General features: G+C 39.9%; 1 protein-coding gene across 4 annotated transcripts in view; it reads left to right on the top strand.

The window, feature by feature from the left end:
• The window catches only part of SMURF1 (SMAD specific E3 ubiquitin protein ligase 1), a 47,543-nt gene that overhangs the window by 27,780 nt on the left and 5,585 nt on the right, over nucleotides 1-14,178 (top strand). For 2 of the 4 annotated variants that reach the window (XM_055805314.1, XM_055805313.1), the window contains exons 3-15: nucleotides 622-730; nucleotides 1,337-1,470; nucleotides 1,592-1,657; nucleotides 2,535-2,610; nucleotides 2,987-3,225; nucleotides 4,016-4,100; nucleotides 6,388-6,534; nucleotides 7,798-8,002; nucleotides 8,254-8,357; nucleotides 10,042-10,156; nucleotides 11,129-11,307; nucleotides 12,129-12,266; nucleotides 12,597-12,717. In XM_055805314.1, coding sequence (XP_055661289.1) covers nucleotides 622-730; nucleotides 1,337-1,470; nucleotides 1,592-1,657; nucleotides 2,535-2,610; nucleotides 2,987-3,225; nucleotides 4,016-4,100; nucleotides 6,388-6,534; nucleotides 7,798-8,002; nucleotides 8,254-8,357; nucleotides 10,042-10,156; nucleotides 11,129-11,307; nucleotides 12,129-12,266; nucleotides 12,597-12,717 — 1,718 coding nt within the window. Of the gene's footprint in view, nucleotides 1-621; nucleotides 731-1,336; nucleotides 1,471-1,591; nucleotides 1,658-2,534; nucleotides 2,611-2,971; nucleotides 3,226-4,015; nucleotides 4,101-6,387; nucleotides 6,535-7,797; nucleotides 8,003-8,253; nucleotides 8,358-10,041; nucleotides 10,157-11,128; nucleotides 11,308-12,128; nucleotides 12,267-12,596; nucleotides 12,718-14,178 lie in introns of all 4 variants that reach the window. The other 2 variants (XM_055805312.1, XM_055805311.1) reach the window with 1 other exon arrangement.

Genomic DNA, 14,178 nt, shown 5'->3' with positions numbered 1-14,178 from the left:
ATTTATTTGTAGATTATGCATTACTGTTGTGACTCATCCATGTATGTCATTTGTTCTGTGGTTTCATTGGTGCAGCAACATTGCATTGCTACATGAGTACACGTTGCCCTGAATTGTATTTAGATAGATTGTGTAGACTCCAGTAGGGCTGTAAAGACCAAGGACTCACAAATTCTAATTGAAAGTCTGGCTGATGAGACTGCAACCTGCTTGCAGTCTCACAGTTCTGTGTTGGGGGGGTACCAAGAGCATCCATCTCAGGGTGGCTCTATTTGTAAAGGATGCGAGTGAAATATCCCAGTGCTGCAGTCTTGATACTGTATTAAGGACTGAATAAAAATGACTGCTTATCAGTATGCATGAGTCACTTAAGCACATTTAAATTAAGCACATTTAACCTTGTGTTTTCTAAAAGCTTTCACAATTTTTGGCAGATATAAATCTGTACGACAGAAGTTATCTAATGATGAAATCAGTTCTCTATTCTGGATTTCCTACAATAGTTTTAGGATAATGGTAACTTTCTTTTTTTGGGGGGGAAGCAGAGGCTCACAAAAGTATTATATTGGAAGAAACAAAACAAAAAGTACTGTGCTTAATAGCATCTTTTTGCTTCCACAGGACTTCCTGACCCATTTGCAAAAATAGTTGTTGATGGGTCAGGTCAGTGCCATTCAACTGACACTGTGAAGAACACATTGGACCCCAAATGGAACCAGCATTACGATCTGTGAGTTGTTTGTAAGGTCATAAGTAAACAATATTCCAGAGATTTCCTAGTAATTGGAATGCAAGGGTTGACACTAACTTCATTTTGTGTTAGCATGAAGAGTCACATTTGCTGAGGAGGACTGGTTTTTTTGCAACAAGAAACTACCTGTTAATAAAAGAGTGGTACTTTGCTTTTAGGTGTTTGAATTTGGAAATATTTGTGTGTCACGTACACAGCATAACTGCTTAGAGTAAGCTCTACTGAGCGCTGGAGTCCAGCTTTTACAGAACACTGTTCTGTTGTAGTGATCTGTTTCCTTCAAATTATTAGAAACATAAACTTTGAAGTTTTGTATATTAATCAACTTGTTGCATAGCTTTTAATGAGGCTGTCTGTACTTAAATTCATGTTGCAGCAATATCAATTTAACATGCTGTGTGAAATCATAGTGCAGTAATTCATTAATAACACCATTTCAGACTTAAGCACTTCTGTATTTATAATAAAGCAGCATGACCAATGTACTAAAATGTATTAAAATTTGTACCAAATAAAGCATAAATTCTGCAGAGTGAAGAGAGGTTATTTTTTCTAAAGTAACTCTTATAATACATATTTTTCTAGGTATGTTGGGAAGACAGATTCCATAACCATCAGTGTATGGAACCACAAAAAAATCCACAAGAAACAGGGAGCTGGCTTCCTGGGGTGTGTCCGACTCCTCTCCAACGCCATCAGCAGGCTAAAAGATACTGGATGTAAGAACAATTACGACCTGGTGCAATCAAGAACCTTCCATGCTTTGTATCTGAGTAGTGAATAGTAGTCCCACCCACCCCTCCCCAGTGTTTTGTTGATCTTTCCAATTCTCATTTGCAGACCAGCGTTTGGATCTATGCAAACTAAATCCCACAGATACCGATGCTGTACGAGGCCAAATAGTGGGTAAGAATACTCTTAGCTAAACTTTCACCTTCCTGGGTAAATATACTGTATGGACAAATGTTGTATTAAAAGAGAAATGTGTAGTCATTATTGCTTCTGTACCTTTTCTGTGTTGTTTCTTCTGACTTTAATGGGATTAAATTACGTAACCTGAAAATATTTGTTGTACTGCTATGTGGGAGTTTGTTTTCTATCAGTTGATAATGGAAAACAAAAAGAGGGAATGCACCTGGTGAGGTCCCTAATGCAGCTCTGGGAGGGTGAATGCTGCTGTGAAACGGATTGCATTTGGGCCAAGGGGACGGGCAAAGGGAATCTTACGTGGAAAAGAGGATCTGGAGGAGTTACAAGAAATTCTGCAAATTGCTGTTTTAATACCTTTGGCTCACATGTAACTCATTTGCAAATTTCAGTGAGGCAGTGCTAGTTTTATGGTTAATTTAGCCCCCCCCCCCCCCCTTTTGCTGCCCCCCACCCAGCCCAAGCTTTTCATTGATACAGAAATATTTGGCAAATGCCAAATTCTCACCGTAACGATGACATCTAGTGGCGAGTAATTTTTTCCCAGTTTACTTTTCCGGATCCTCATGGAACACAGATGTAGAACTTGACGTGTTTGGTATTTACAGAAAGAGACTCAGCTTAAGTTTTGAGGGGGTGATACCTATGGTTTCTCGTCTCCCTTTTTGAAAAAACAGTGATGCTTTAGGGTTGTAGAAGTAGTTTTGGTAAGTGGTGTGCTCTCATGTGTAGGATATACCTTTCCTTAATATTTTAACCTGTATAAATGTGAGTTGTTTGGCTTTATGTTGTTGGTTTTTTTTAAAGGGAACAGTTGTTCTTTTATTATTAACTTGTGTTTGGTTTCTTATTTCAGTCAGTTTACAGACACGGGACAGAATAGGCACAGGAGGTTCTGTAGTAGACTGTAGAGGGCTTTTGGAGAATGAAGGGTAAGGATTGTTTTCTTTACTCTTAATTAGAAAAATGGTTTATATGTGGAAAGAATGTAATTAACACTAGGAAAACTAAACGTCAGTGTGACTGAGATATTTTCTGGGAATATGTGTCGGGTAGTAAGGTTAGAGCTGGATACTTGCTTAAAGAAAATAAGCTAAACTGGGTAGGACTTGATAGGTTTTGTTACCTGTGCTTCTGGGACTTTTGGTGCCAGAAAACTGAGAAATTTGGGGTATAAAAACATTAAGAAAGTGACATATCTTGCATTAAAAGTTGCAGTACTTGAAGTAATGGGGAGAGAGAGAGAAACAGTTATTTCTGCATTCACTTCTCTTGTGATGGAAACTCTTGAAGTTTCCCCATTTTCAGAACGGTTTATGAAGATTCCGGACCGGGAAGGCCGCTGAGCTGTTTTATGGAAGAACCAGCACCATATACAGACACTACGGGGGCTGCTGGCGGAGGTAACTGTCGCTTTGTAGAGTCCCCCAGTCAAGATCAGAGGCTTCAGGCACAGCGACTTCGGACTCCTGAAGTCAGAGGTCATGTACAGACACCTCAGAACAGACCGCACGGTCACCAGTCGCCTGACCTACCAGAAGGCTACGGTAAGAGTTTTCCAGAACTATAAAATTGAAGCTTTTTTTCAGAAGACTTCAGAGAAAAAATCTCCCATTTTGATATATAGATGCAGCTTACCTGTTAGGACATGCAGTATCCACGTGCATCTAATGGTCTGCGTTTTGGAAAAGGAACTAAGCAGTGCAGATGGGAATTTGAGATTGGCTAATTAGCAGTTGGCTATGCCAGGATACACTGAGGGGTTGATGGTAAATTAAACATGAGGTTGTGGTATGATGCTGTTACAGAAAATTCACTGCTAATCTTGGCTGTGTATCCAGGGAGAACAAATGTAAAGAGATCTTTAAAGTAGAGCAGTAACGCTATTTTTTCCTTCCCCCTTGGCATGTTGTGTAGGTTTGAGCCCACATTTGAGAAAAGATCAGGAAAATAGAAAAGCAACAAAGCAGCCAGTAGTACAGAAGATTAGGGAGGATAAGATTAAGCATAATTTAAATCTTGGAAAAGAGTATGCCAAATCTAGGAGTAAAGAACTCTAGTTTGGGGATTTGGGTTGTCTCAAAAATCTAAAAATAAAAATACAAACTCAAACACATTGGTGCATGACTTGTGAGTTGCAAAAAGAGCGTTGGAAAGTGTAGTCAAAGTGAATTTGTGAAGGACAAAACAGTCCATGCTGCAAGAGCTCAGGGGGATGGCTGAAGTACTTTCTCCTCGATCTGACAGAAAGATAATAGTCTAACGGCTTTAAATAAACTGTTTATTCAGATTTTTTCAGATTTGTAATTTAGAATAATCTTTCTTTCTTTTTCATAGAACAAAGAACAACGGTACAGGGACAGGTTTATTTTTTGCACACACAGACTGGAGTTAGCACATGGCACGACCCTAGGATACCAAGGTATGTACTTAACAGTTACAGTCAGGGGGGTTTGGTGTTTGTGTCCATGACAGTAAGCCGAACCTTTAAGAGCAAAAATCTGTGAAATGGCCTGCTAAACTTAAAGGGAGAGCTACAAGCAGAGGAGTAATTCTGGATGTTTCTAGTTACCTTTTCACTAAACTGCTCTTTCTGAAGGAAAGCATTATCTTGTGAATTATGTAAAACAAAAGGGGGAAAAAAATATGTAGCCCTTCAGGAATTCCCATTTTCTTCCTAAAATGTCAGCATCACTTTTGTTTTTTGGTGAAGCAACAGATTTCTGAATGTTACCTAATATTTTTTTTACTTTGTGTGAAAACAGTTTGGACTGCAAATTGAAGAAAACGGTGACTGCTTTCTTAAAGCCCTTGTTTATTGAGCATTTCACTTGTAACTTTGTTTCTGTTAGAGCTCACTTACATAAAACTGAAGCAGAGATTACTTCTCATCTTTAAACTTGAAGTGGTGGGGTTTTTATGCTTTGGACCAGTGATTTGCAGCTAGATAATTTGAATCATCCACATGATTAATGTAGTAAAGCCTCTTTAAAACCTTAACCTGCAGTTAATCCAGGTCTTTGTGACTAAGGTCTGGCGCTCTTCCTTGAGAAGTTTTGAATCTGGGGTGTTTCGCTGGACCACCTGCACACCAGATTCAAGAGCGAAACACAAAGTTTGTAACTTTTCAGCTGCTGCGCAGGCTGGATAATACATGACCGTGGTACAGGATATTAGAAAAATGATATAAATAGCATAGGCAAAAGTGTTGATGAAACCACAGTACATGGAAGGATATGAAAAATAAAGTTGGGAGAGAGGGAGAAAATATCTGATGGTAGATTAGCTAGTATCACTGGAAGAAGAAATGACAATGCTCATTTGTTCATGTCACTCGTGTCCGGCTTGTGTGCCCAAAGCATTGTCTCCTCTTCAAGTGATGCTGGCTGGCCTAATGAAAGGTATTGCCGCTTCTCCTGACAAATCTTAGAGCCAGGTTTTCAGGACCAGCAATGTAAGTGGACACGAGTGTCTTGTGAGTCACAGGTCACACTTACTTCAGTTAAAAGTGGCTTTTGTATTGCCAAATTGCAGTGCAAAAACCTAACCTTGGCAGTTAGCATCGATGTATGTTAAAACTTGATGTAATCAGATCTTTACAGTACTTTCAGATGCCCAGCTGATTGAAACAAATGGTTACAACCATAATCATCTTTAAGGAGCCTAACTAAGGCTTGTCTGTCTGCCTATGTATCCCCTGCTGTCTTACGCTCACTGTGACACTAATGAAGCCTTTGGTGTACAAAGTGTTTCTGCTTTTCTAAAACCTCTCGGTTTACTCATTTATATTGGCGTTGCGTAGGTAGATTTAGGTAAGGAAGTACATGGAGTGGTGTCTTCAACCCTGGATAACAGATGAATCCATGCCAGCTGCCTAGAGAATACTTTATTAACAATAGCTTTTCTGTCTGAAAATAATCTTCAGGTTTCCCTCCTTCCTTTTCTTGCCAGTCTTGGTGTTTGCCTTTATTAGGTGGCGGGGGCCCTGAGTGTTTTCATTTTTCTAGGTGTAAATACATCCTATGTATTGTATTTAAACACTACCTGGAAGTGAGTGACTTCCTTTAGCAGCACTTAGAATGATACCCAAAATTTATCTGTGATGAAAGGGATGAATGCATTGGTAAAGCCTTACTCTCAATGATTTATCTGTGAAATAGTTAGGATTCTAACCTTGTCTAATTAAAGAGGTGATTTTTTTTTTTTTTTTTTTGTGACCTTAACATTTGGTTGCTTAGCCTCTTAATTTACTTGGGTGTTTGGAGACAGTGGTTTGTGCAGAGGCCTTTGGTAAATCATTTGGTTTTCTGCATGTGGATCACATTAATGTTAATGGGAATTTTTCTGTGACATTTTTGGTATGAAAAGTCTCTTCCTCCTCCTACAGCCCTGAGAAGCCCTGTCACCACCTAAATGATGATGCTGCATATTGAAGTTACTTCTAAGCTGTATGGCCTTGTTACTTTAAGGCCTTTCAAAGACGGGTGTTTTGCTGATTTATCTTGCTATCCGTGTACCATGCATACATGGGGAGCTGCACTGCTTCCATTGAGGATTCTGAAAAGGCAGCATTAGAATAGCTATTCTGTCCTTTCTAAGACTTTCATAGCCTAGAATCACCAAATTCATTCCCCCCTCTCCCCTGAATGTAAATTGGTTTCATCTTAACTTCAGAAGTGCTTTAACATTTTGTTTGTTTTTCTCCTTAGAGACCTTAACAGTGTGAATTGTGATGAACTAGGACCTTTGCCTCCAGGTTGGGAAGTTAGAAGTACAGTTTCAGGAAGGATATATTTTGTAGATCATAACAACAGAACCACACAATTCACAGATCCACGACTACATCACATCATGAAGTAAGAACCCTGCCTGATAAATAATTTGTGTCGTTTGGATTCTTAGACCTTTTATTTTTATTTTAACTACAGTCTAGGAGTCATGAGGGGCTGAAAAACTGCATGATAACGATACTGGGGAACAGATGCAACCAGTGTGCTAGTCAGGGTCCGAGCATTGGTTCTCAGTGCTGGGTTTATCTAAGCTTTTTGCAGGGACTCTTCAAAAATGTTTTTGCTATGCTTTGCAGTCCTCAGGTTTAAGGGAGGGCTGGCTTATTTCTGCACAACACTAGTCTCTTTAAGCTGGTTTGACAAAATTGCCCTAAGCTGTGCTGGAGTGAACACGCAGTTCTGGAATTGCTGGTAGAGGGGCTGCCTGGCAGTTCCACAACAGTTGGCTCCTGCCTGCCTGGATTAACAGTTGTAGCTCTGTGCTAGCTATGGGAGACCTGAACAGGCTTCATGCTTCCTTGAGCTCCAGAAAACAGGAATATAAAGCCAGCTAGAGTCTGCTCATTTGCTGCTGTGCACAGCCAGTTCAGGTTTAGCAGCATTTAATAAGCTGCAGCCCTGCATCACGCAAAGGCAGCCGAACTGTTACAGTACTGACCCTGGAAGCAGCCTGGTGGTGCTCGTTGTGCCTAAGATCAGACTTTTTCCTGGATCTGAGTTGTCTGTGCTTGAAGCCAGCTGAGGAATCCCTGTACCTAAAAAATAATTGCTCCACAACCCAAATAAAGTACTGATGGATACTGACAGTTGAATGTATGAAGTTGCAACTATTTGGGACAGGTACCTCTTTCTCTTTTGATAAATATAGATACGGTACTTTTACTGTGTCAAGAATCCCCAGCCTTATCTTGCATGGAGCTGGAGTAAAATTCATTGTGGTTGTTAGATAGTTGCATTTATAAAGCTGTAGTTTGTTCCATTAGATGTCTCTTTTCATGTTAAACTCTTGAAAGTTGACTCCATATGGGAGTAATACCAAACAAACTTTTTAATTACTGCTCAGTCAGCATTCAGTGATCGTGCTCCACAGCCTTCCAGAATGTATTGCCATATGAAAACTGAGCTGAAAAGTGCTGAAACTCCTTATTGTAAATATCTGTATTTCTTACATCCTTGAATGTAGGGTAATGATGCTATGGAAGTTACCCAGCTGAATACACATTTCACTCCAGGTTCCTCTTAGAGAAGCTTAATCAGTTCTTCCATCATTCTTTTAGATATTCCTTATTGTTATGCTTCTAGAATAAATATTTTACTTTTCTTTCAAAGCCATCAATGCCAGCTAAAAGAGCCGAGCCAGCAGCCTCTGCCAGCTCCAAATGAGGGATCACTAGAAGACGGTGAGGAGTTGCCTGCACAGAGATATGAAAGAGACTTGGTACAAAAGTTGAAAGTTCTTAGACACGAGCTCTCTCTTCAGCAACCTCAGGCTGGTCACTGTCGCATTGAAGTGTCCAGAGAGGAAATATTTGAGGTATTTGACTTTTTTTACTACTAATAGCAGCTTTTGTCACTCGAGTTGAGTAAAACTAATCTTTGCTTATAGCAAGTTTGCTTCAAGAGGGAGGTAGTGAATACCACCCACCAGTTTGCTTCAGATTAGCACTTTTAACAGAATAATATTTTCGGTAGTTGAGCAGCAATCTGTGTATTACAGTAGTGCATCTTAGTAGACTTAATTATAGGAAGGAAGTAAAATACCTAATTGTAAAAATACACATATAGGAATCCTACCGTCAGATAATGAAGATGAGACCAAAGGACTTGAAAAAGAGGCTTATGGTGAAATTTCGAGGAGAAGAAGGCCTGGATTATGGAGGAGTAGCAAGGTGAGATTTGGGGGTTTGTCTGACACTTTTTAACTGTTAAATTGTCCTTAAAGTGACCCGTGGCTGATATCACTCCCTTTCAAATTACCTGTTAGTGGTATGCATAAGTTATTCGTTTATAGGCAGTGCTTGTAACTTCGGTCTTCATATCATGGTAGATGGGAAAGTGGAACCATGTGATTTAACAGTTGTCCCACAGCCCTCCTGGTGTTAAAGGCTCATGCTAAATGACTTGGTATGCTTTGTATTTGGGAACATTACTGGAATTAATACCAGATTGACGCGTTTCTGTTTCCCCTCTTCTCCATAGGTACTCTGTTTTCATCACCATTACCCAGTGAGTGTAAAAGGCTTGTTTAGGATAGGCTATTGATCTTACTGGAGAAAGTGCTGATCTCAGCAACAGGCTCCAGTTTCATAAGTGAAAGTGTGATCAGCTCAAACTGTGAGGTCTTTCAAGAAGCATATAGACTCTGAAGTAAAATCCAAATCACAGCAAAGGATTTGTTAAATGCACCTCTCTGATTTCCAGTGAATAGATCGTGAGACGATAGGGGTTCCTTTTTGTTATGCCTCAGCCACATTCAGGAGAGTCCTCTGATCTGTTGGAGCAGGAGTGGAGATGAACTAATTGTAAACTAAAGGCTAAACTTTTAGAGAGGACTTGCCTCCCTTTTAAAAATAGTAGTAATTCCCTGTGGGTTTAATCAGATCTGAAGTTGATTGTAGCATCACCAAAATGCTCATCTTTGCAGTGGCTCAAATGCATTGTGTAAATTCACTGAGCGATTTCTCAAATCCACAAAGGCTGCATCACCCACTTAGATGTCTTTCAGTAACCCATCGCTGGACAAAGGGAAAAAGTTGGAACATTCTGAGCTGCCTTACCCGAGGCAACCTTGAGTGTTGACATCCTGTTGCCCTGATGGCTTTCCTAATTGCCCATTTGTTGCAACAGACTCTTTCAGATCACCATGGCTCCACATCTAAGCATTACATTTGATAGTTCTCTCAGAATATTTTGGACTGGGATGGGTGTCCAAATTTAAGAATAAAGGGGCATTTGTCGTGGTGAGTTGGGAGGTCATAAATAGCTTTAGTTCCATTCCAACCTGGTATGTTACTGAGGTGAGAGAATTTACCTGACCCCTCCTATTTTAATGTGTTTGGTCTCTCTGCCCCTTCTGGCAGCAGAGATTCTGTAGTTATCAAGCATTTGCAGAAAAACAACTTTTCTAAAATCAGCTCAGTCACTGGAGGTCTTTAAACAATAGATTTTTTGACCATTTCTTCATACTGTACAGGTTGCAGAGGAGCCGATCTCTTAGTTTCCAAATACCTGAACTCTGTACAAAGTCAGGATTTTTTTGGAAGCGGGTCTTGTTCAAACTCAATTTGTTGATGGTGTTGTCTTAACAGCCTGCTATAGGGTTCTGTAATTGACTTTAGTCCCTTCAGTACTTCCATACTAAAACCAGTCTGCCTGTGAGTGGAGTAAGACACTGTGGGTTTTTAAGCATACCTTTTTGGTTTGCAAATGGAAGGCAGTACAAGGTGATCTGAGTTTGAAATGAGCATTTCATAACTGATGATTCACATTAATTGTTTTGTCTGAAACTTAAGTGGAAGTTGTACCCTTCTAAAATACTTTTTTTTTTTTTTTTTTTTTTTCCCCGTTGGGCAGAGAATGGTTGTATTTACTGTGCCATGAAATGCTGAATCCTTATTATGGACTCTTCCAGTACTCTACAGATAATATTTACATGCTGCAAATCAATCCAGACTCTTCTATCAATCCTGTAAGTATGAACTTCTGAGCGAGCAACATACCTACTTCAACAGCTGTCCCCTGCGGTTTTTTGTTATAGTTGTTTTTCCATGACAAGAGCATAAACTGAAAGGTAAAACAGAATAAGAATGTGTTAACGAATCTTATATTGATATAGTGTGAAGCAGAAGGGTTTTGTTCAGAAATTAAAACCTTGATGGAAGAGGTGTCCTTTGATAAATATCTGTTTTCTTTGAGATGCACGGTGATTTTTAGAAGGTGGATGGAGGTGAAATTCATCTTCATTGTGAACGCAGGCGGTTGTGCAGACAGCACTGCATTCTAAGCAGGGTTCACCCCTGGCAGTAGGGGTTTATGTGCCTGCCTTGCCCTTTCTTAACAAGCTGCTTTGCTTGCTTTTTTTTTTTTCCCTTACTGGAGGATTTGTATTGATGCAGACGCTGAAAGGAGCAGCAATTCTGTATTAGTACAGGCGAGTTCTTCCTGTCCTGACATTTCCTGACATTTGCTCCGTAAGGTGGGGAAGATGGATTGGCAGAATCTCAGCTGTAGGATTTAGGCCTCAGTATTCAAAAGTCAGTTTATAAGCAACATGAAAGACATGAAGGAAATAAGCACGTGGCTTGCTTCCTGAAGAGCAAAAAGATTTTGATGGTTAAAGAAGAAACTAATGTGTTTGGAATCGTCGTATCTTCTTGGATTCTGGAGGTTTTGTGGGGATTTTTTTCTTCCAAGTTTTGCCCTTTGAGAGGGCTAGAGAACTTGTATCCAATTGGTTAATCGGGTAATGCACAGAGACTTGTTTGAGGCATTTAATCATTAAATGCTTGTGATGTTGGTTGCCTTATGAGGAAAAATGGTGGCTCCTCTTGCCCAGAGGGTTGCCGGTGGCTTGCGTGGGTCGCCGGGCTGATGGCGCAGACATAACCACAAGATGTCAGTCTCTGCTGCTGCCTGATTTTTCTCTCCTCTCTCCCTGCAGGACCATTTGTCTTATTTCCATTTTGTGGGTCGGATAATGGGTTTGGCTGTGTTCCATGGACACTATATCAATGGGGGGTTCACGGTTCCATTTTACAAACAGCTTCTGGGGAAGCCCATTCAGCTCTCCGATCTGGAATCTGTTGACCCAGAATTACACAAAAGTTTAGTCTGGATCTTGTAAGTACTGTATTTATCAATTGTCTCACTGTAGGGAAGGTGGGATAGAGTGGCAATAGCAAGATAATGCTTTACTGAAAATGCAAAAATCTTGTCTCAGTGGAGATCTACAAAATTACTAAACTACTCTTTCTATGTCAAAAAGCTCAAGGTACTTGAGGAAAAGTTCTCATTGCACACTCTGTGTTAGCTCTCCTTGCAGCAAAGTAAATACTAAAACATTAAATGTTGCATGGATACAGTAGAATATCACAGCATCAAAATCCAAACTCAGGACAGAGTTCTGAGGGGAAGTACAGCCTTGTTCAAAAGAAAACCGACTTTGGTTAAAATGGAAATAAATGGAAGTAATTTGGATTTCTGTATGCTTGCAGTTCAGGAGAAAATACAACGTTCAGTGTAGCTTTGGGACTCTTCAGCATTTGCATTATCTCAATTTCTTTTCCTAAATGCTGTTTTGAATTTTTTATTTTAAGTTACTGATGTTGTTGAAGTGCTTCACACTGGTATGGACCAGATTAGTGTTGTGTGTATGTATACATATATGTATGTGTGGCTTTGTGTATATAGAGTTTTATTTATTACCCTGAGTACTACTAGAATTAGATGGATGACCTACATCTGACCAGGCTCTTCAACATGCATTAAGCGTATGGAAATGGGTGGCTGTGGCAGTGTTCCTCTTGAGGTGTGAAATGCGGATGGCTAGTTACCAGGTGTATCCTGAGGACAAAGTGTTCAAATAAACTGTCAGAATCACCACTGAGAGTTACCAAAATATCAGAAATACTCTGTTTACCCCTCTGTCTTTCCATTGCCAGAGAGAACGATATCACCCCAGTTCTGGACCATACATTTTGTGTGGAACACAATGCTTTTGGGCGGATTTTACAGCACGAGCTCAAACCAAATGGCAGGAATATTCCAGTGACAGAAGAGAACAAGAAAGAATATGTCAGGTACTGCAGAACAAAAATATATCCTGCAAATGTAGTGGAAAGATGATTTTTCTTAATATAGTGAAACTAATGAAATAGGTGTTTGAGGAGGAAATACCTGATTTATAAATTACATGAGTGTTTTCATACAACAACAAAATAAGATGCGTGAAGATGAAGCTGTGAATTATACGTTCTTTCTTCTGTTGATGGTGCAATAATTAATTCTTTCATAATACAAAATGTGTGTATTAAAGCAAGTTCCTCTGTAAAACGAGAGTTTTCCAGCTCTGCTACAAACAGCCCAGTCCTATCTAGCTCATCATCCTTGACTGTCTTTACCCCCCACAGGTTGTATGTAAACTGGCGTTTTATGAGAGGAATAGAGGCACAGTTCCTGGCTCTGCAGAAGGGTTTTAATGAACTTATTCCTCAACATCTCCTTAAGCCTTTTGACCAGAAGGAACTTGAGGTATGTATTTTATCCACATAGAATATTGATTTGTAATTTGTTCGATCCACAATCAAGCACCAGTTTTAAAAACAAAACCCCGCAAGCAGACGACAAATAAACCCACAAAACTTATTGCTGTTTATATACCAGAAAGCTATGTATTTGTTTAAAAAACCCTTTTCGTTTTTTTCTGGACATTCTTGAGAGGGCTACTTAAAGAGAGAAAGACAAATACACCGTGTTGTCTAACTAAGGACTAATGCTGAAAGCAGGTGGTCTGAGCAGGGAGAGAGTACTGCAAGTTTGAGGAATTCTTGGCAAGACCTAATGTGTTATCTACCCCAGAATTTGTTTTCCTCATAACTTTTCATGCATGGCTGGTTTTACATGCACATAAGGCATGGCTTACAGGGACTAAAATAGAAATGTAGGACATATAGTAAAGAAGTTAATTTGTCCTCTCATTTAATCCTGAGGTGCGGAATGCTGCCTCTTAAAATAATTCCTGTTACAGCAATTTTTCCTCTGTTTTTGCCTTTTTTAAAAAAAACGAGGCAACCTGTGGAATATCAACCATTTGTGGTATTGGAAGCACTAGCTTTGTGCTAGTCGTTCGTGCATACTGATTAATCCCATGAAGTTATTGCATTCCATTTACTAGCTGCTTGAAAAGGCAGATTAAAAATCCATTAAATATTTCAATACTGTCTGCGTCAGAACAGTCACAACTGTCCTAGTAATGTAAACAAGTGTAAGTGGGTGCTGTCTTGGCATGGAAAGGCAGCTGCTAAACGGTAGCTCTCGGAAATGTGATCATCAATGTGGAATATTATGGGATATTTAGAATATGACACACATTTTGTTTTGGGGGATAGAGTTTTCTCTAAGCCGTTTATTTGTCACTGCCAGGGGAGGCAGTTAGGTTCATGGCCAGCAGTGACTTCCATTTATAGTATTTTGCAACCTGGTGTAATGTGGGAGAGAATTGAAGTAATATGTGCAGTCTGTATCAGAGCCCCTCACAAGCGACATCAGAAAACAGATGAAAAGTTTCTGTAGTTTGTTGTGGAACAACAAAAAAACCAGGATGTTACCATAAACTGAGCAGGATTCTGTCGCAGTTGGTACTGGCACCTCTAGGACAAACCTGCATCAGATCAGTGGTGTGGGGCGCAGTAGGTGCCCTGCCTTCTTCCAGGAAGAAGATATGCTGTACTTATAAAGATATGCTGTACTCTCCAGATAGCATAGATTTAACAAAGCAGGTCTTGAATGGGCTTCTAGTTCCCTGTGCAAATTCTCGTTCTGGGAAGTGGACCCCTTGACCTCCGTTTCCTTGCCATTACACTAGAGAGATTTACTGCCAGTTCAAAACTGTTCTGAAGCGTTACCTTGCACCAAAAAGGTGCTTCCAGTGGATGAGGAATGCCAGGCTTCGTGTCGGATGTGTGTTTTTATAGCTGCAAACCTGAAATGACT

The sequence above is a fragment of the Falco peregrinus genome, chromosome 5, assembly GCF_023634155.1.
Source record: "Falco peregrinus isolate bFalPer1 chromosome 5, bFalPer1.pri, whole genome shotgun sequence".
Lineage (NCBI taxonomy): Eukaryota > Metazoa > Chordata > Aves > Falconiformes > Falconidae > Falco > Falco peregrinus.
Note: the sequence above shows the minus strand (reverse complement) of the source record. Positions and strands in the feature narration are given on the sequence as shown.